At 34.2% G+C, this 21275-nt stretch overlaps 1 protein-coding gene across 2 annotated transcripts in view; it reads left to right on the forward strand.

The window, feature by feature from the left end:
- The first annotated feature begins 459 nt into the window (after positions 1-459).
- Positions 460-21275, forward strand: part of LCA5 (lebercilin LCA5) — a 64160-nt gene continuing 43344 nt past the window's right edge. Inside the window, exons 1-4 of one of the 2 annotated variants that reach the window (XM_041765737.1) lie at positions 460-4149; positions 4557-4622; positions 15554-15891; positions 20192-20723. In XM_041765737.1, coding sequence (XP_041621671.1) covers positions 15695-15891; positions 20192-20723 — 729 coding nt within the window. In that variant the 5' untranslated portion in view covers positions 460-4149; positions 4557-4622; positions 15554-15694. Of the gene's footprint in view, positions 4150-4556; positions 4623-12508; positions 12681-15553; positions 15892-20191; positions 20724-21275 lie in introns of those variants that run through there. The other variant, XM_041765729.1, reaches the window with a different exon arrangement.

Consider the following 21275-nt stretch of genomic DNA (forward strand, 5'->3'; position numbering starts at 1 on the left):
CTAGGTGGATAAGATTTCTGTTCTTATGCATCTTCTATTTAGTAGGAAGAGAAAGATAAACATAAGATTATTTCTAATAGTGACAAGGACTGGGGCAGCCCCGGTGGCTCAGCAGTTTAGCACCGCTTTCGGCCTAGGGCCTGATCCTGGAGACCCGGGATCGAGTCCTACGTTGGGCTCCCTGCCTGGAGCCTGCTTCTCCCTCTGCCTGTGTCTCTGCTTCTCTCTCTCTCTCTCTCTCTCTGTGTGTTTGTCTCATGAATAAATAAATAAAATCCTTAAAAAAAAAGAAATTAAAAAAAAGAAAGATAAAAAAATAGTAATAAGGACTATGAAGAAAATGAAACAGTAACTAAGAGTGGGCTCACTTTATTTTTTTATTTATTTTATTTTATTTTATTTTATTTTATTTATTTATTTATTTATTTATTTATTTATTTATTTATTTAGTTGAGTGGGCTCACTTTAATAGAATTGTCAGGAGAGCCATCTTTAAGAAGGTGACATTTCTGCTGCTGACAGGATGAAGAGAAGGTGCCAGCTTTGTTTTAAGGGCCTTTTAGGTAAAGGGTGCAGCAAGTACAAAGTGTGTGAGTTGGCAACAAGCTTGGCATCTCAGAAGCACCTAGGAAGGCCACTTGGGTTGAAAAAGTAGATGTGTGGCATGACGTAAGGATGGAGAAGTAGGCAGAAGGGCTAGATCTTGTACGAGTTTGCAGGTCTGGTTGAGGAATCTGATGGCTGTAAGAAGCCATTGAGGAGTATTAAGCAGGAGAGCAGTGCTGTCTGATCTCTGTGTCAAGTAGCTTTCTCTGACTGTGGAAGCAAGGATGAAAGCAGGATGTCATTTAGGGGTTATTGCAGAAATTCAAGTGAGAAAAGATGGTGGCTTGGACCAGGAATGGGAATGGTAAGAAATAATTAACGTGGATTGTATTTTGGGAGATAAAACCATCTAGTTTCACAGATGGTTTGGGTGTGGGATGTGAGGTTAAGAAGGAATCCAGGATGATCCTTAGATTTGCAATATGAGTAATTTAGTAAGTACATGGGGGTGCCATTTAATGAAATTAGGAAAGTAGTAGAAAGAAGACAAATTATGATTTTGGTTTTGGGCTTGTAAGTTTGAAATCATTTTTAGATACCTAAGTGGAGTAGTCAGATATGAAGGTGGACATGCGAATGCGGAAGTCAGAGTAAATGAAGTCTAGATACGATTACCTAAGTAAAGAGTATAGACGAAGAAGAGAGACAATATGTGGTGTCTTGGGTATTCCAACATTTAGAGATAAGGAAGAGGAGGCAGATTCAATAAAGGAGACTGAGAAGAGACAGCCAGTGAGATAGTTTAAGAAAACCAGGGAAGCAGATGGCTGTGGGAACTAAAAAAGAAAAGAGAGTTTTCTGAAGGAGGGAGATAGTTGTTTCAAATGCTGCTGTAAGGTCAAGGATGAATAGGATGGAAAATTGGCTACAAGGTTTAGCCAAAATGAACGTCATTGTCTGTTTTGACAAAACCTATTTTAGTAGAAGGGTGGGGATGAAAACCTAACTAGTGTGGATTCAGAAGAACATAGATAGAAAAGTAGAGATAACATTCTAGATTCTAGATTACTCCTCAAAAGAGATTTATTGGAAAATTAGAATAGAGTGAGGTATAGATGTATTAGGACATGGAGTCAAGCAATAGCTTTATTAGAGCCTCTTTTGGTAGGAATGATCCTATATAGAGTAGAGTAACAGATACTATCCTATGATGGAGAGAAGATATGGAAATGGAGACAGGTGAAAGGTTAACTCTGAAAAGGAGCAAAAATGCTTATTCAGTTCTAGTGGCAGGAGGGCGACAGTAGGGGATAGATGGAGATGGAGGTAACTTCAAAGGTGAGGTAGTTCTCATCTTATTGTTGATATTACAATACCTAATGTATTACTCAACTAAGAGAAAACTTGTACAGGCGTACCTTGTTTTACTGTACTTTGATTTATTGTGCTTCACAGGTACTGTTTTTTGTGCTCCCCCTTTATTTTACACAATTTGTACAGCTTGAAGATTTGTGGCAACCCTGCATTGAGCAAGTCTTTTTGCGCCATTTTTCCAGTACCTTTTGCTCACTTCCTGTAACACATTTTCTTAATTCTCATAATATTTCAGACATTTTCAACATTGTATTTGTTATGATGATCTCTGATTGCTTTGATATTACTATTGTAATGATGATGTGCACCCATATAAAACAGTGGACGTAATTGATAAATGTCTGTATTCTGACCGCTCCATCAACCAGCCGTTCCCTTATTTCTCTCCCTGTCCTTGGGCCTTGCTATTCCCCGAGACTCAACAAGACTGAAATTAGGCCAATTAATAACCCTATGATAGCCTGTAAGTGTTTAAGTGAAAGTCAGACATTTCTCACTTTAAATCAAAAGCTAGAAATGATTTAAGCTTGGTGAGGAAGGCCTGTTGAAAGCCCAGATAGGCCAAAAAAGGTAGGCATTGTGCATCAAACGGCCAAATTGCAATTGTAAAGGCAAAGTTGTTTAAGGGGGTTAAAAGTGCTACTGAAGTGAACACACACAGGAAGATAAAATGAAACAGCCTTATTGCCAATCTGGAGAAAGTTTTGGTAATCTGGGTGAAGGATCCAACCAGCCACAACAGTCTTGTAAGCCAAAACCTATTCCAGAGTAAAACCCAAACTCTCTTCAGTTCTGTGAAGGCTGAGAAAAGTGAAGAAGCTGCAGAAGAAAAGTTTGAAGATACAAGAAGTTGGTTCATGAGGTTTAAGGAGAGAAATCAACTCCGTAACATCAAGTGCAAGGTGAAGCAGTAAGTGCTGATGTAGAAGCTACAGCAACTTATCTAGAAGGTCTAACTAAGGTAACAAAGATGATGGCTTCCCCAAACAACAGATATCAATGTAGACAAAATAGCCTTCTGTTGGAAGAAGATACCACCTAGGACTTTCATAGCTGTAAAGGAGAAGTCAGTGCCTGTCTTCAAAGCCTCAAAGGACAGGATGACTCTCTTATAAGGGGCTAATTCAGCTGGTGACTTTAAGTTGAACCAGTGTTCATTTACTAGTCCAAAAATTCTAGAGCTCTTAAGCATTATGTTATATCTACTCTGCCTGTGCTCTAAAATGGAACAACAAAGCCTGGATGACAGCACATTTGTTTGCAACATGGTTTACTGAATGTTTTAAGCCCACTGTTGGGGCCTACGGCTCAGGAAATAATTCTTTTCAAAATATTACTGCTGATCAATGACACACCTTTTCACCCAAAAGCTAATGGAGATATACAGTGAGATTTGTGTTGTTGTATACCTGTTTACACAGCATCCCCTCTGCAGCTAATAGATCAAGGAGTAATTTTAACTTTCAAGTTTTCTTAAGCAATACATTTTATAAGACTGTAGATGCCATAGGTAATGATTCCTCTGGTGGATTTGGGCAAAGTAAATTGAACACCTTCTGGAAAGGATTCACCATTCTAGAAGCCATTAAGAACATTGTGATTTGTGGGAAGAGGTCAATGTATTAACATTAATGGCAGTTTGAAGAAGTTGATTCGAACCCTCTCAGGTGACTGAGGGGTTCAAGACTTCAATGGAGGAGGTAACTGCAGGTGTGGAAATAGCAAGAGAACTGGAAGTAGAGCCTGTGGATGTGACTGCATTACTACAGTCTCATGGTCAAACTTGAACAGAAGAGGAGTTGCTTCTTAAGGATGTGCAAAGAAAGTGGTTTATTGAGGTGGAATCTCCTCCTCGTAAATATGCTGTGAAGACTTACTTATGTAGAAGTGACAACAAAGAATTTAGAATGTTATGTAAACTTAGTTGACAGAGCAGTGACAGGGTTTGAGAGGATTGACCAATTCTGAAAGCTCTACTGTGACTAAAATAACTGTCACACAGCCTTGCATGCTACAGAAAAATTGTTCGTGAAAGAAGGAGTCAATCAATGAGACAAACTTTGTCTTATTTTAAGAAATCGCTACGGCCACCTAGTCTTCAGCAACCATCACCCTGATCAGTTAGCAGCCATCAACACTGGCAAGACTCCACCAGCAAAAAGAATCTGACTCACTAAGAACTCAGATGCTGATTAACATTTCTTAGCAATGAATTGTTTTTAAATTAAGGTATGTACATTTTTTATTTTTATTTTTTTAAAGATTTTATTTATTCATTTATGAGAGACATAGAGAGAATGGCAGAGACACAGGCAGAGGGAGAAGCAGACTCCACGCAGGGAGCCTGACGTGGGACTCGATCCAGGGTCTCCATGATCAGGCCCTGGGCTGAAGGTGGTGCTGAGCCTCCTGGGCTGCCCGGTATGTACATTTTTTAAAGACATAGTGCTCTTGCACAGTTAGACTACAGTGTAGTTTGCATCAGGAAACCAAGAAATTCATTTGACTATTTTTATTTCAGACTTTGCTTTATTGAAATGTTAACTTTATTGTGGTGGTCTGGAGCTAAACCTGCAAATCATGAGATGTGCCTGTGGTCCATTTCAAGGCTTACTAACTTAACTCTGTCACCTTAGGTAAATTGTCTTTCTTCTTTTTAAAGAAAGGAGTGATTCCCCAGGGTTCCTTCCAGGCCAAAGTTGGTATGTAATCTTATTAAGCTATACTACTTATTTTTATTTGTTTATACTTTTTAAACTGAAGTACATTTGACACATAATGTTACATTAGTTTTATGAATACAGCATAGGGATTTGACAACTCTGTAGGTAACGCTATGCTTGCTACAAGTGGGGTTACTGTGTGTCACCATCTAATGCTATTATAATACCAATGACTAGATTTTGTATGTTGTAACTTTCATCCAGTGACTTATTCCATTAATGGAATCCTGAACCTCCCACTCCACTTCACCTATTTTGCCCATCCCATACACTTGAGCCCTAATAACCAGTTTTCTGTGTTTATGGATCTCTTCCTGTTTTTCTTGTTTTCATCTTTTTTTTTGTTGTTGTTGTTGTTTTTTGTTTTTTTAAGATTCCACATGCAAGTGAAATTATATGGCTTTCTTTCTCTAAATCACATTCTCTTAACATAATATCCTCAGGTTCCATCCATGTTGTCACAGATGGCAAGATCTCATTCTTTTTTTATGGTTGAGTACTATTCCAGTGTCTGTATATCACATCATCTTTATCCATTCATCTATGGACAGACACTTGTGTTGTTTCCATATTTTGGCTCTTGTAAATAATGCTGCAGTAAACATAGGGGTGCATATATCTTTCTGAATCAGTGATTTTGTTTTCTTTTGGTAAATACCCGTTAGTGAGATTATGGGATCATATAGTATTTCCATTTTTAGTTTTTTGAAGAATCTCTATGCAGTTTTCCAGTGGTTGCACCAGTTTACATTCTGGCTACCAGTGTGTGTAGGTTCTCTTTTCTCCACATCCTCTCCAGCACTTGTAATTCTTTTTTTGATAGTAGCCATTCTGACTGGTGTGAAGTGATATTTTATTGTGGTTTTGATTTTCCTTTCCCTTATGATTTGTGATGTTAAACCCTTTCTCTTTTGTCTTTTGGCTGTCTGTGTGTCTTCTTTGGAAAAATATCCATTCAAGTTCTCTGCTTACTTTTTAATTGGATTATTTGTTTATAGGTATTGAGTTACATACGTTTTTTTATATATTTTGGATATTAACCCCTGAACAGATGTACTAGGTTGCCTTTTTGTTTATGGTTTCCTTTGGTATGCAAAAGTTTTAATTTTGGTGGAGTCTCAGTAGTTTAGTTTTGCTTTTTTGTTTCCCTAGCCTGAGGAGAAATATCTTAAAAAGGTTACTAAGGTCTATATCAAAGAGATTACTGCCTATATTTTCTTCTAGGAGTTTTATGGTTTTAGATCTCACGTTTAGGTCTTTAATTACTGTGAACTTATTTTTGTGTATAGTTTGAAAAAGTGGTCTAGTTTCATTCTTTTCCATGTAGCTGTTCAGTTTTCCTAGCACCATTTATTGAAGAGGACGTCTTTCCCATTGTATATTTTACCTTCTTTGTCATAGGTTAATTGAACATGCAACTATTGGTTTATGTCTGGGCTCTCTATATTGTTCCATTGATTTATGTGTCTATTTTTGTGCCAGTACCTTCTGGGATTGTGATATCTCCAGCTTTTTTCTTCTTTCTCAAAATTTCTTTGACTCTTCAGGGTCGTTTATTCTTCTATACAAATTTTAGGATTATTTGTTTTAGTTCTGTAAAAAATATTGTTGGTATTTTGATAGGGATTACATTGAATCTGTAGATTGCTCTGAGTAGTATGGACATTTTAACAGTATTAATTCTTCTAACCCAGGAACATGGTATGTCTTTCCATTTGTATCATCTTCAGTTTCTTTCATCAGTGTTTTATGGTTTTGGGGACATAGTTCTTTCACCTTCTTGGTTAAGTTTATTCCTAGGCATTTTATTATTTGTAAAACAATTATAAATGGAATTAAAAAAAAAAATCCTTTTGGGCAGCCCTGGTGGCACAGCAGTTTAGCGCCACCTGCAGCCCGGGGTGTGATCCTGGAGACCCGGGATCCACTCAGGTTTCCTGCATGGAGCCTGCTTCTTCCTCTGCCTGTGTCTCTGCCTCTCTCTCTCTCTCTCTGAGTAGATAAATATTTTTTTTAAAAAAAGACTACAAAAAATACTTTTTCTGCTACTTTGTTATTAGTGTATAGAAATGCAGCATTTCCACGTGTTAATTTTGAATCCTGCCACTTTATTGAATTAATTTATTCTAATAGTGTTTTGGTGAAGTCTCTAGAGTTTTCCATGTATAATTTCATATTACCTACAAATAGTGACAGTTTTACTTTTTCCTTTACCAATTTGGATGCCTTTTCTTTAGTTTTTTTGTTTATTGGTATAGCTAGGACTTCTAGTATTATTTTGAGTAAAGGTGGTGAGAGTGTACATTCTTATCCTGGTCCTGTTCTTGGAGGAAAAGCTTTCAATGTATTATCATTGAATATGATGTTAGTTGTAGGTTTGACGAATGTTGCCTTTATTATGTTGCAGTATGTTTTCTGTAAACTCACTTGTTGAAAGTTCTGCTCAATAGACGGACAAATGGATTTTGAATTTTCTCAAATGTTTTTTTTCTACATTTAATGAGATGATCATGATTTTTATCCCTCATTTTATGTGGTAAATCATGTTGATGGTTTGCGGATTTTGAACTGTTATTGTATTCCTACAATAAATCCCACCGAATGGTACTGAATGATTCTTTTAATGTATTGTTGAATGTGATTTGTTAATATTTTGTTGAAATTTTGCATTTGTGTTCATCAGGTTTATTGGCTTGTCGTTTTCTTTTTTGGTATCTTTGTTTTTAGATGAAGATAATGCTGACCTTATAGACTGTATCTGGAAGCTTTCCTTTCTCTCTATTTTTGGAATAGTTTGAGAATAGGTATTCTTTATTTTTGTTTTAAGTTTCTACTTAAATTCCAGTTAACATACAGTGTAATACTAGTTTCAGGTGTACAATATAGTGATTCATTGCTTCTATACAACACCTTGTGCTTAATTGCAAGTGCACCCCTTAGTCCCCTTCACCTACCTAACCCATCCCCCACCCACCTCTGGTAACCATCAGATTGTTCTCTATAGTTAAGAGTCTTTTTCCTGATTTGCCTCTCTCTCTCTCTTTTCCCCTAAGCTCGTTTGTTTTGTTACTTAAATTCCACATTTGAATGAAATCATATGGTATTTGTCTTTCTCTGATTTCACTTAACATAATACTTTCTCATTCCATCTAAGCAAGTGGCAAGACGTCATTCTTTTTTATGGCTGAGTAAAAACAGTGCGTCATGTATATATGTGACAGACTGTTTGTATATACTGTGATGTATATATGTAAAGATATATTTTTTTTTTTTTCCAGTCATCATCAATTTGGGCTGTTTCCATAGTTTGGCTATTGTAGATAATGCAGCTATAAATATCAGGGTGCATGTATCCCTTTGAATAAGTTTTTTCTGTATTCTTTGGGTAAATACCTAGTAGTGCAATAAGGTAGTTTTTTTGTTTGTTTGTTTTTTAGATTTTATTTATTTATTCATGAGAGACAGAGAGAGAGAGAGAGAGAGAGAGAGAGAGGCAGAGACACAGGCAGAGGGAGAAGCAGGCCCCACGCGGGCAGCCTGACATGGGACCCGATCCCGGGTGTCCAGGATCACCTGGGCTGAAGGCGGCGCTAAACCGCTGAGCCACCTGGGCTGCCCAGTAGTTTCTTGTTTGTTTGTTTGTTTTTTTTTGTTTTTTTGTTTTTTTGTTTTTTTTGAGAGAGAGAGGGAATGGGGAGGAGCAGAGGGGAAAGAATCTTAAGTAGGCTCCATGTTCTCAGAGTGGAGCCTGATACGGGGCTCAAACTCACTATCCTGGGATCATGACCTGAGCCAAAATCAAGAGTCAGACATTTAAATGACTGAGCCACCCAGGTGCCCCAGGTAGTGCTATTTTTAATTTTTTGAGGAACCTTCATACTGTTTTCAGTTTTCAGTGGGCTGTACCAGTTTGCATTCCCAACAGCAGTGCAAGAGGGTTCCCCTTTCTCCACAACCTTGCCAGCACCTGTTGTTTCTTGTGTCTCTTATCTTAGCCCTTCCAACAGGTATGAGGTGATACTTCATTGTAGTTTTGATTTATATTTCTCTGATGATCTGTGATATAGAGCATCTTTTCATGTATCTGTTGGCCATCTGTTGCCTGTGGAAAAATGTCGAGAACTTTTCTTTAAAAGTTTGGTTGAATTCACTTGTGAACTCATCTGATCCTAGATTTTTGCTTGTTGGGAGTTTTTTAATTACCAGTTCAGTTAAAAAAAAATTTTTTTTTTTTTTACTAGTAATCAGTTATTTAGGTTTTCTGTTTCTTCATGATTCAGTTTTGGAAGGATTGTTTCGTTATGTTTTGTTTTGTTTTTTAGGAAATTATCCATTTCTTCTAAGTTGTCCAATTTGCTGGCATATAATTTTTCATAATACTCTATTATAATTCTGTGTATTTCATTTGTTACTTCTCTTTGATTTCTAATTTTATTTGTGTGTTCTTTCTTGGTGAGTCTGGCTAAAGGTTTATCAATTTTGTTTATCTTTTCAAAGAACTAGCTCTTAGCTTTATTGATATTTTTGTTCTTTATTTCACTTACTTTCACTCTGATTTTTATTATTATTTTTTCCTGTTTATTTGAAATGTTGCTTGTTTCTTGTGTCCCAAGGATTTTAGACTGCTGTGTTTTCATTTGTCTCTAGGTGTTGTTTGATTTTTCTCTTTGATTTCTTTGTTGACTCACTGATTGTTTAGTATTTATACTTTTCTTTTTAAGATTTATTTACTTATTCTAGAAAGAGAAAGCACTCTTGAGAGTATGAGTGAGAGGAGGGTAGGTCAAGAGAATCTGCAAGCAGATGCTCTGCTTAGTGGGGAGTCTGGATGCGGGGCTCAATCTCATGACTTCTGAGCCAAAACCAAGAGCTGAATGCATAACTGACTGAGCCACTTAGGTGCCCCAGAACTTTATAAGAAAAATTGATATTTGTTTTAGTAGTTGGCCTTACTTCATCTTTATTTATTACTTTTTTAAGTCTAATATTTCATATCTTTTGTTTCTAACTTGTTACTTTTTATTTCTTTGCTTATGTGAATTGTTTTTTTTTTTTTCTGGCAGTACTATTAGCCAGGCTACAGTGCTCCCACGAGGTCTAAGTACTAATTTTTTAAAAGTGAATTTTCTTAAGTGTCTAAATATCCATTCTTTAGGAAGGCTTAGGTCACTGAGTGCTTATATTTTCTAAGGAATGTTTATTTTCATGAACAATTGTAACATACTATGGGATGTTACAAGTTTATGTAGGTTAGAAAACCCACTTTAGTTCAGAATAGATCCTGAATCAGAAACTGGACAAAGATAAGATATTCTCTAGTATTTCCGGGGGTTACTCTTAATTTTTTTGTTACCATTAAAAGTGTTTTAATATAATTAACAGGTAATATTCTTAGGGAATATATAAAGGATATGTATATAATATATTATCACTTTTTCTTAATCATCTTTTTTTGCTGGAAGAACCAGACCTTGCCCTAAAAGAACTCACGGTGTATTCTTGCTCAGTTTGCTTTCCTCATTTTCTTTTTTTTTTTTTTTTTTTTCTTCCTCATTTTCTATGACGATGTCTGGACTGTTAATAATTTTTGTTGACTGAATTGGTGCATGAATTGAATAGTAGTTTTGTGGACTTTGGAAAAGAGATTGCTTATATCAAGTTGTCTTAAGAGACAACTGTTAGAAATAATTGGCTTTAAAATATATTTATTATTAAAGATTTGTGTTTTTCTCTTTTTTTTCTTGAAGACCATACTAAAACTATATTAAAGAAAAGTAACAGAATGAACCTATGATTTTGAAGGGGTAACAGGGTACTCTCAGAAGATAAGACATCACAGCACATTTCTAAAGGAGGAAAAGAGTAATGATAGATGAAACACATTGGAACAGAGAAAACTGTGTCTGAAAATATTCAAGAGGGAACTATAGCAAAGAAAGATTCAGATGTATCCGACAGAATCTTAGAGAACCTTAGAATTTGAAAAGCCAGAGAGAAAGGCTAATTGAATATGAGAAAGGAAGAATAGTTGAAAAACTATAATAGTTATGCTTTCTTTCCTAACCAATCCCATACACAGTGACTCTGTAACATTCCCAGCCCCTCACCATTCCCTTTCTTTCTCATCAAAAAATACGGAAGTAATTTCTTCAGGAAATCAAAATAAAGACAACCCTAAAGAAGAAGTAGAGTTGCCATGGTGGACATTTGTATCTGGAGATTATCCCTCATCGTTCTAGCTTTTAGGGAGTCCCCCGGAAAATGGCTGATTCTCTGCTATTCTTTCTAAAGCAAAAGTGCCAGTCAGGAAGCCCTATTCATTATGTCCACAGATAGATAATCAATGGACAACCAAAAATTACCTTCAAAGAAACAAAACTATATATAAATGAAAAGCCAATGAAAAGAGAAAAACTGTCACCCTGTGAAACAGAGTTCCTGGATCAGAAGATAATTTAATGCAAACAAAAATGTCTATTTAGTGTTCTCAGAGGAATGAAAATATATTGCCCTCAGTAAAGCAAGAACAGAATAATTATTTTAAAAAACAAGAACAAGAAAGAGTTCTTGGAAATTAAGGTGTTTGCACAAAGTAAAAAAACAAAAAACACAACAACCTGGATAATTAAAAGATAAGTTGAGTGAAAATAGAAAAACAGAAAGCAGGTCTGTTATTTAGCCAATAGAAGTCTCAAAAAGAATAAACAGGAAAGTCAGTTATCAGAAAAGTAACATAACATTTCTAGTGTTTAAAGATACTTGTTTCAATATTCAAAGGAAGAGGGAGATAAAGGGGCAACACAATCAATGAAAAAAGACCCACCACCATGCACACTGTTGTGGAATTTCAGTATAAGAGGAGGGAAAATCCTAAAAAACTCCTATGGAGAAAAAGAAAAGGATAACATATAAGGGAATGAGAATCAGGTGAGCATAACTAGAGTGTAAACTCCATAATGGCAGGGATTTTTGTGGTGGTTTTTCATTTTGGTTACATGATGAGATCTCAAATAAAATACATGTTGAATAAAAGAAAGAGTATAACATCTTGCAAGAACCTCTGAAAATTTAGAACACAATGGAGTAGTGTCCTTAAAGTTCTGAGAGAAAATAACTTAGAATGCAGAATTTATGAAAACTACCAAATTGGAGGGCAAAATATATTCTCTGGTACAAGACTCAGAACATTTATCTCAACTTATTTACCCTTTCTATACAAGTTATTTGAGGATATGAAACGGTAAAATGATGATCAAAACTAATAAAGATGATGTCATGAGCTATTAGAAATGATGGATGAACTCCGAGTATTATAAAAATTATTTCAGAATGACAGTGGAACAACAGGTCTACAAAGTAATTGGTTTAAATTAGAATCGGAAATAATTGATCTCTAAGAAAAATGTCTTTAAGAGGAAGAATGGAATGGGTTTCAGGCTATAGATAGAATGACTAAGCAAGCTAGGTAAGTAGTGATATAGGAAGGTTGTTTTTTCTTTTCAGTAAGAAAGGACAATTAGAAATTCTTAGAAGAAACCTATAACGTACAAGTCATTTCATGTTGCAACCATTTAAAATGAGTCACAAGTCAAGTCCTCATTTTTATAGTCTTAAGTTGCTAATTCAAGAAATAGCATAAGCATGAAAGTATAAGCCACTAAAATAGCTATCCCAGGTAGAAGGGCTTGGATAATGGGACATTGGATTTTTTTTTTTGTAAACTATGTGCACATATTTGAGGCAGGGATGGGGAAGGGTGCGTGCTGGTGCATAGGAGATGAATGGCAGGTAATGTTTTCCGTGTTTTATCTTCTTTTTTTTTTTTTAAGATTTTATTTATTTATTTGACAGAGAGAGAGAGAAAGCAGGCTAGCGCAAGCAGGGGAGCAGCAGGCCGAGGGAGAAGCAGGCTCTCTGCTGAGCAGGGAGCCCCACATAGGGCTCCATCTCATGACCTGGGATCCTGATTGAGCCACTCAGGCGCCCCTGTGGTTTCTATCTTTTGCAATGAAAAGTTAGTTGGCACTCTAAGATGGGGTAGGTCATAGGGAGCTACTTCTGCTATATGCTTATAAACAAATAATCCTCATACAATATGATTAGCTTGTAATTATACTATTGGAATCAAAACTGAGTCTTTGGCAAGGAATATCAATCAGAATTTACTGAGCATTTTGTATGTTTGGATTGTAAATGTAATTGTCGATTTTCACCGAGTTCTTGCTTTGTCATAATTATTGAATTATCCTATATAACTGTCACAGTAATTCTCTAAGGTTACTATTATTATTCCCTTTAAAGATGAGATCATTGAAATTCAGTGAGCTAAACACCAGTATGTATAGCTTTTTAAACTTAAGTTAATTAAAATTCAACAAAATTAAAAATTAGTTTTCAGTCACATTTGCCACAGTTTAGGTGCTCAATAGCCATATGTGGTCAGCTACCTTACCAGATAGCACAGATTATAGATCATTTCCATTCTTGCTGAAAGTTTTATTGGATAGCCTTGCCCTACAGAACCTTTTAAAAAAATTTAGTTTATCCTTTAACTTTTTAAAAATATGAAACATATATAAATTTGTAATCATCTTTCTTTGATAAATGGTGACATACTATACATGCTTTGTCCATATTTCTTTTCTTAATATATTGTGCAGATCACTCCAGACCACAGAAAATACACAGAAATAGTCCTTATTCCTCTACTAGCTTCATAGTACTATCCTTCATTGTGTGGGTATATAGTCAGTTCTTTATTGATGGTCCTTTTGATTGTTTTAGCCTCTAATGCTGTAATATTGCTGCAGTGGACAGTTGTAGTGCTGCCTTATATGGATGTCTTTTCCAGATAGTACTAGAACCACTGTATTTGAAATACTAATTTCATCAATGAGATTTTTGTTTTTTTTCTAAATATTACAATTATTCTAATTAAAAAAGTAATCCAATTTTATTTTGTTAGAAAATGAAAATATATAGAGAAAAAATCACCTAAAATTCATATTGCCCAGACGCTATTTTGGTATATTTGTATCTTATTTTGCACATTGTTTTTTTTCAGTTCCTGAGGGAAGAATACTCAGTGTTTTCAGTATTTTTTTTTCCAATGAATATGTGTAGTTGAGATCTTACTGTATTCACTAGTTTGAATTTTGTCTTTTCCAAAGTAGTTTAAACATTTTCTCTGGTAACACAAACTTTTTTAAGTTTGAAATTATGCTGTATTGATTCTTACAATATTCTTAATTATTTTGCAATGTTTACACATTTACATTGCTTCCTTAAAAAAATGTACTGTGGGGTGCCTGGGTGGCACAGTTGGTTAAGTGATGGACTCTTCTTTTCACCTCAGGTTGTGATCTCAGGGTCCTGAGATCCAGGAGTGCATCTGTCTCCATGCTCTGCGCAGTTTGCTTGAGTCTCTCTTCCCCTTTCTTCCTGTTTCCCCCTGAATACACCACCGCACGTGTGCTCTCTCTCAAATCTTTTAAAAAATCGTACTGCATAAACATTTGTGCATAACTTTTCGCATTTTTAGAATTATTTTCTTATTTAGGAATGGAATTATTGGATCAAAGTTTATTTATTTATTTTTTTTTAAAAGTTTTATTTATATTTATTTATTTATTTATTTATTTATTTATTTTTTATTTATTATTTATGATAGTTACAGAGAGAGAGAGAGAGAGAGAGAGAGAGAGAGAGAGAGAGGCAGAGACACAGGCAGAGGGAGAAGCAGGCTCCATGCACCGGGAGCCTGACGTGGGATTCCATCCCGGGTCTCCAGGATCGCGCCCTGGGCCAAAGACAGGCGGCTAAACCGCTGCGCCACCCAGGGATTCCATGGATCAAAGTTTAAAAGCACAATTAGAGTTTTAGTATGTCTTGCCAACTTTTTTCCCAAAAATCTTGTAAATCTTTTCTTGATAGGTATTCTAACAGCATTGAATGTTGTTTTGAAAAACTTTGGTAAGTTTAAAAATGATATCTGAAGTTGAATTTTTTTTTTAAAGATTTTATTTATTTGTTCATGAGAGACAGAGAGAGAGAGAGAGAGAGAGAGAGAGAGAGAGAGACATAGGTAGAGGGAGAAGCAGGCTCCCTGCAAGGGGCCTGATGTGACACTCGATCCCCGACCCCAGATCATGCCCTGAGCCACTCGATCCCCGACCCCAGATCATTCCCTGAGATGTTCAACCACTGAGCCACCCAGGCATCCCTGAAGTTGATTATTTTTATGTGCCTAGCATTTGTATTGCCTGCTGTGGTTCTTAACATGTATTTACCCACTTAACTTTTGATTTCATATATTTCTCCTGGGGTGGTATGAGTATTTATATATGTTAAGGATGATAACCATTTTTCTGTCATACTGCAAATGTTTTTAGTCAGGTGTTTTAATTTGTTTAATTTTTTACATACTTTAGGTTTTTTTTTCATACTTTAGTTTTATATTTTTATGTAGTTAGGGTTTTTTTTTCCATTAGCAGGGTTGCCTTAACCACCACCTGCCTCCCCAGAAAAGAAAAAAAATGGTAATTTGGTCATTATACATTTGTCAGAAATCAGGATTTGTGTTTTATTATAAATTTTAAGATTTAGGGGAGTCAAATTGAGTTAATAACTTTTATTCAAAAACAATTATATGTCAGGCATTTTACACATGTTCTGTCCAAGCTACAATATTCTGTCTTTTCTCCAAATACTGTAAATAACAGTGTGTGAAAATACAGATGAATGGAATTATAGCCTCTTTTAAAAATTATTAGTATTTTATTTTTAATATCTTTAATTGTAATTAACTGTAAAACCTATTTCACAAAATAGGAGTTTCCTTTTCCCTTCCTTAATTGTAGTGACAAAAAGTGTGTATCTTCTGTTTGCTAATGTGCTAATCTCTACTACAGATACCTAGAGAAAACAAATTGCAGACATGAATGTTATCACCAGGATCTGAAGACTCTAACATTGCTCTTGAGGCTCCTCATGGATTTTTTTGGAGAAAGGAATCTGTGAAATTATGTGAATAGAAACCATTTTTCAAAACAATGGGGGAAAGAGAAAGAAGTCCAGATAATGATCAAGAAAGTAAGGCAGGCAAACACCATTACTCTTATTGTTCATCTGATTTTGGAACTACTCCACAGTCTTCTGGCCGGTCATCGCTGGTCAATTCCTCCTCACCTAAGAGTATTAAGGGAAAAAATCCCAAAAGACAAATATCAGATAGCCAAGTGCATCATCATCATCAAGGTAAGAGTTCTTTGAAAGAGCCCAGTGGACCTAGAACATTCATTTTGAGTTTTTAGGAAAATTGTATGAATGAAACTTCTGTTACTATGTATATTGATATATGCATGGCAATGGGCTGATTGATGTTTTGAGTAATATGTATTTTTGTATATATAGTTGTTTTATATATATGTATATATAGTTGTGTATATAATGTTATATATAGTTGTTGCTTACGGTGTTGTGTATTATCCTTTGTTATAATCAAAATTGTACTATATACAGAAGAAGGAACCATAAATAAGCCTTCTCATCTTGTTCTCTTCCCAAATAAATGTTTTTTTTTGATGTTTCTAATGTAAAGGCAAAAAAAAAAAATCACAAAATGTTTATACCTTTTTTAAATCTTCATTTCTAAAAAGCAATAAAAGACATTGCTATAAAGTATTTAAGGGGCATTTTATATATGGAGTAAAATTACTTCCTCTAGGTTACACAGTGCTTATTGCAAAAGTTCAAATTAAATCTAGAAATGGAACTTGGGACTTGGGACCACACACACTCTGTTTTCTACAAAACTGTGTTATAATGGAAACAAGATTAATCATTAGAAATAATTGGACTTATTAAAATTTTACCAGTTTGGAACTGCATTGATTTCTACAAAATTCTTAATTATTACCTATTTGACAAGGCAGTGTTCTAAAAATCTCTTCTTCATCTTATTGAATTTCTGATCAAAAACCCCTGATATACTGTACTTAGTAACTTGTACTTGACCACCATAGAAAAATAGACCATAGAAAAATAAGTCAAAGTAAATGAGGTAATTATATTATGCACTAAAAAATGCAGCACAGTTGTGACGCACTAGCTTAGAATGATTATAGAGTTTAGATTGCAAGGCAGGGAAGAGTAAAATTGGAAGCCAAAAAGGAAAATGGGCCAGGTCATGAAACACCTTGAAACCTATAATATATTGGCTGTTTCTGTAGGGAAATAGCTATTGAACAGATTTAGCAGGAGTGTAATTAAATTTGCCTTTATGAATTTTTACTTTGAAAAATAATATTTGCTTTAAAATATTTGCAAAGAATATGTGTTACTTTTGAAAGCAACCTTCTCATGGACCCCTGGTTTTTCTTTTTTTTTCTTTTTTTTCTTTTTTTTGACTGTGCATTGCTGCAAGTTTTTGGTCTTTTCCTCCAAATCTGTCTCAGCGTGAGCCTCTTGTTTTGATTTTGTGGTTGAATGCATGACCTAATACTAAGTTTTTGCTATCTCAATTAAGAACAAATGTTAGAAAATACCTATTTATTCCTAAGAAATAACTTACATATTTGGGAAATTATTGATACTTTAATTTTTCACTACTTCCCCAGAAGCAGTTTAGGAGGCTACCCAATTAAGGAGTCAGAAATTCTTAAACCTTACCTTATTTAAGAAGATAATTGAGATAGAGCTTTAAAAAACAGTTTCAACATCACTCAGAAAAATTTCAGTTCTTATCTTCAGTCTGACTTGTACTGTATTCTATTTTGTATTGTCTTCTGAATTAAAATCTCTGATAATTTATCTACCTTAGGTCAGTCAACGGACCACAGCAACTACAGTTAAAACACTTTAGGGTTTCCTTAAACACTGAATTCATTACTTTATAAGTTGGCAACTGCCAGTGTATACAGTAATCTAAGGAAAGAACAAATGTGGTTAAAACATCATCTTGAATACTTGATTTTGTGGATTTGCATGTTTGATAAAATATTCTTCCTTTCTCTTATTGATTTTTGGCATATCTTATTATTTTTAAGAAATAAAATTGTTGCTTTATAAAAAGTTAAATGCATTATGATAAAATTTAATAAGTTTGTTATACGTGTTTATAAATATATTACATGTTATGTACTTATATTTCATTTTTTATCCATATAAATATCTTGAGTTTTTTCTGGATGCATAATTCAAATCTTTACTACATTTTTTTTAAAGGAGTCATATTTTATTTTTATCACCTGAAGGAAGAAAAAAAGTAATATTTTCTCACCTTTTTCACACTGACTTAATAAAGGGTATATGAGTGATATATGGCAATCATCTTTTCTCTTATTTGCACTGTATTTCATCTTGATAGTTTTAAAAATGAAAATAAAGAAGTAAATGACAGCTAGGAAGTATTTTTGAGTTCAGTTTAAGTGTATTTTTTATGATCAGTTTGTAGTCTTGCTAATAGAATATGCTAAAAATAAATGTTCAGATTTTTAGGATGTGAAAAAGTTGGTTTTGGAAGCTCTTTCTGTCTAAACAGTTGAAGTAAGGTATTAATGGAAAATTCTATCCTGATTCTTATATAGGCTTTAACTTTTCAAATAAAATAAGTTTCTTGTTGTATGAAATCTTGTTTGTTAAGGAATATAATTTTATACTTAAAAATCAGAGATTGGAATAGTTAGCATTCATCTTTATGTATAATCATTTTTATGTATAAAGTTTCTGTCATTCCAAGAAGTGAGTACATATTCCATAATAGTATATGGATACCAAAACTGTTAACTCAGTATGTTGGGAAAGAAAGAAAATTGAAATGATGGTTGCTCCAATTTAAAATTGGAGCAGTAAAAAAAATAAAGTAAAATAAAAATAAAATTGGAGAATTACTGTCCAGGGGAAATATAATGCAGGTCACAAACACAAGCCACATATGTAATTTTATATTGTCTGATAACCACATTAAAAAAGAAAAATAGATAAAATTAATTTTAATGGTATATTTTAACACATCTGAAATAGTATCATTTTTAAATGTAGTTAATATACAACACTGTATTTGGAACATTATGCATTTTTTTGGAAATAAGAATTTGAAATTCAGTATGTATTTAACAGTTATGGCTTATCTCAGTTTGGACTATCCACATTTCAAATCTTTCAAGCCACATGTGGCTAGTGACTATTACTATATTGGATAGTATAGTTTCAGAGTTGCAAGTAGACTTTCCATCATTTCTTATTATTACCAATTCCTTTTGTGTATTCGCACAATTATATACACAGTTGTGTATTCACACAATTATAGAAATCAGTACACATTCAAAACATATTCTTTACAATCTTCCATTTTTTTAAAAGAAACTTTGTAATAGAAATTGTAAATATTGTTACTCTTGTTCACATAATGGTACGCATGGCTGGAGAGAGGATAGAAAAAGGTTGAATCTTCTAGTTTTCCTTTTTTTCCCCTCTGGAATGCATTTCCTTCTTGGAAAAGATGCAGTCACCTTGGAGAGTAAAGTTCATTATTCTCAACCGTGGCAGACTTCCAGATGTCGTTTTTAAAGGGCAGGTGCTTTTTATATTGGGGCCTAAGTTTAATGATTTTTTAGTAAAAATGACATTCCAGATTTTTGCAAAATGTTATTTAATATGTACAGTTTAAAGATTTTATATACCTGTATTTTTTAGGGTGTAGTTTTTTGTGTTTATCTTCTCAAATTGCATCAAATGTTTTTAATTTGAATCTCACACAAAAGAAAGCTTTTGAGCAAGCATGTAAGATCACATCTGTACTGCTAAAAGTGTTTTCATTTTCAATCACTGATAAATGGGATTAAGTTCTTATTACTGACAGAGAATATTTGTGGAGAACTTCCTGTTTTCATACATTCTTTGTTTAATACCAACAGCCTAGTTATGTAGGTGATGTTATCCTCATTCTGTGGGTGGGGACAATAGACCTGGAAAAGTTTAGCGGAATTGCCCAAGGAGTTAATAAGTTAATAAAAGTCTGATTCCCAAGTCATCTCTCTGTACAGTGTAGTGTTGTCTTGTTTCCCCCAAATAAAAAAGAAATGCTAATTAATTTAGAGAAGACATTGTGGAAAATTTCCACATTGCAAATTATAATTCCAAATATCTTGGCATAAATTGCTTGAATATTACAGTGTTTTGTCCAGTATTTTTTAAACACCATGCTGATGATCCTTGTGTTCAAATTCTGGCTTGCCATATTATCTATAAAGTTAAAAATGGTATAGCCTGATGCTGCCATTTTTTAAAGTAATGTAGAATAATTCCCTGTAAACTATTGGGATATCATTTTGATAACTCAGAATATTCTTGACCTTTCTTACAAAGGATTCTGAACCTTTCTTAATAAAAATGTTATATTAAGATCTCTAAATAAACATGATATTTAAATATTAAAGATCATATTTAAGGAACAAAACGAAGAATGTCATAGATCCACTTGTGTTAGAATAAATAAATAATATTACATTAGTACAGCTTTCACTTTACGTTATTACTGTTTCTCTTTTAGCCCCTAGGAAGCCAAGCCCTAAGGGTGCACCAAACAGAAAGGGAGTCCGAGTGGGATTTCGCTCCCAGAGCCTCAATAGGGAGCCACTTTGGAAAGATACTGATCTTGTTACAAAACGGGTTCTATCTGCAAGACTGCTAAAAATCAATGAATTGCAGAATGAAGTAACTGAACTCCAGGTCAAGTTAGCTGAGCTGCTAAAAGAAAATAAGGCTTTGAAAAGACTTCAATACAGACAGGAGAAAGCCCTGAATAAGTTTGAAGATACAGAAAATGAAATCTCACAACTTATTGCTCGTCATAACAATGAGATTACAGCACTCAAAGAACGCTTAAGAAAATCTCAAGAGAAAGAACGGGCAACTGAGAAAAGGGTGAAAGATACAGAAGGTGAACTATTTAGGACAAAATTTTCCTTACAGAAACTGAAAAAGATCTCTGAAGCTAGACACCTACCTGAGCGAGATGATTTGGCAAAGAAACTAGTTTCAGCAGAGTTAAAATTAGATGACACCGAGAGAAGAATTAAGGTAAAACTTATACAGTTTCTAATTGTGCTGTTCTGTGTTGTTTTTCATCAAGTATTTAATGTGCTCTGTTAAGATTGCTTATTACAGTTCAGCATATGCTTGGAAACAAAAACTATTTTTTGAATATTTTTAAAATTGTCTTTCTGAGTAAGACATTAGGGAAAAATTAAGATTGCATATTTAAGAGCAACATACAAAACATTTATACATTATTGGGCTACCTGTTAATGAATGAGTGTTTAATTCCATGAATCTTAGTCATTTTGGGAAAATATATTATTTGATTATCTGATTGTTTCTGTAAAATTGAGAAATGATGCACTAATAGCTATAGTGTATAAAACTGACATTTGGGGCCATTGTATAAGAAATACCACATGAAAAATACTTTGTTTTTATTTCTTTGAACATTTATAAAGACATTTTTGGGGGCAGGGCTTTACCCTTATTCCCCCAAATAGAAATTAATATGAGAGGTAGGTGGAAGAATGTTGAGCTACTACTCTGAGGATATAGCAAAGCTTTTAAAAAGATATTTTTCTTGGAACAAGT

Source organism: Vulpes lagopus, chromosome 1, assembly GCF_018345385.1.
Source record: "Vulpes lagopus strain Blue_001 chromosome 1, ASM1834538v1, whole genome shotgun sequence".
Taxonomy (NCBI): domain Eukaryota; kingdom Metazoa; phylum Chordata; class Mammalia; order Carnivora; family Canidae; genus Vulpes; species Vulpes lagopus.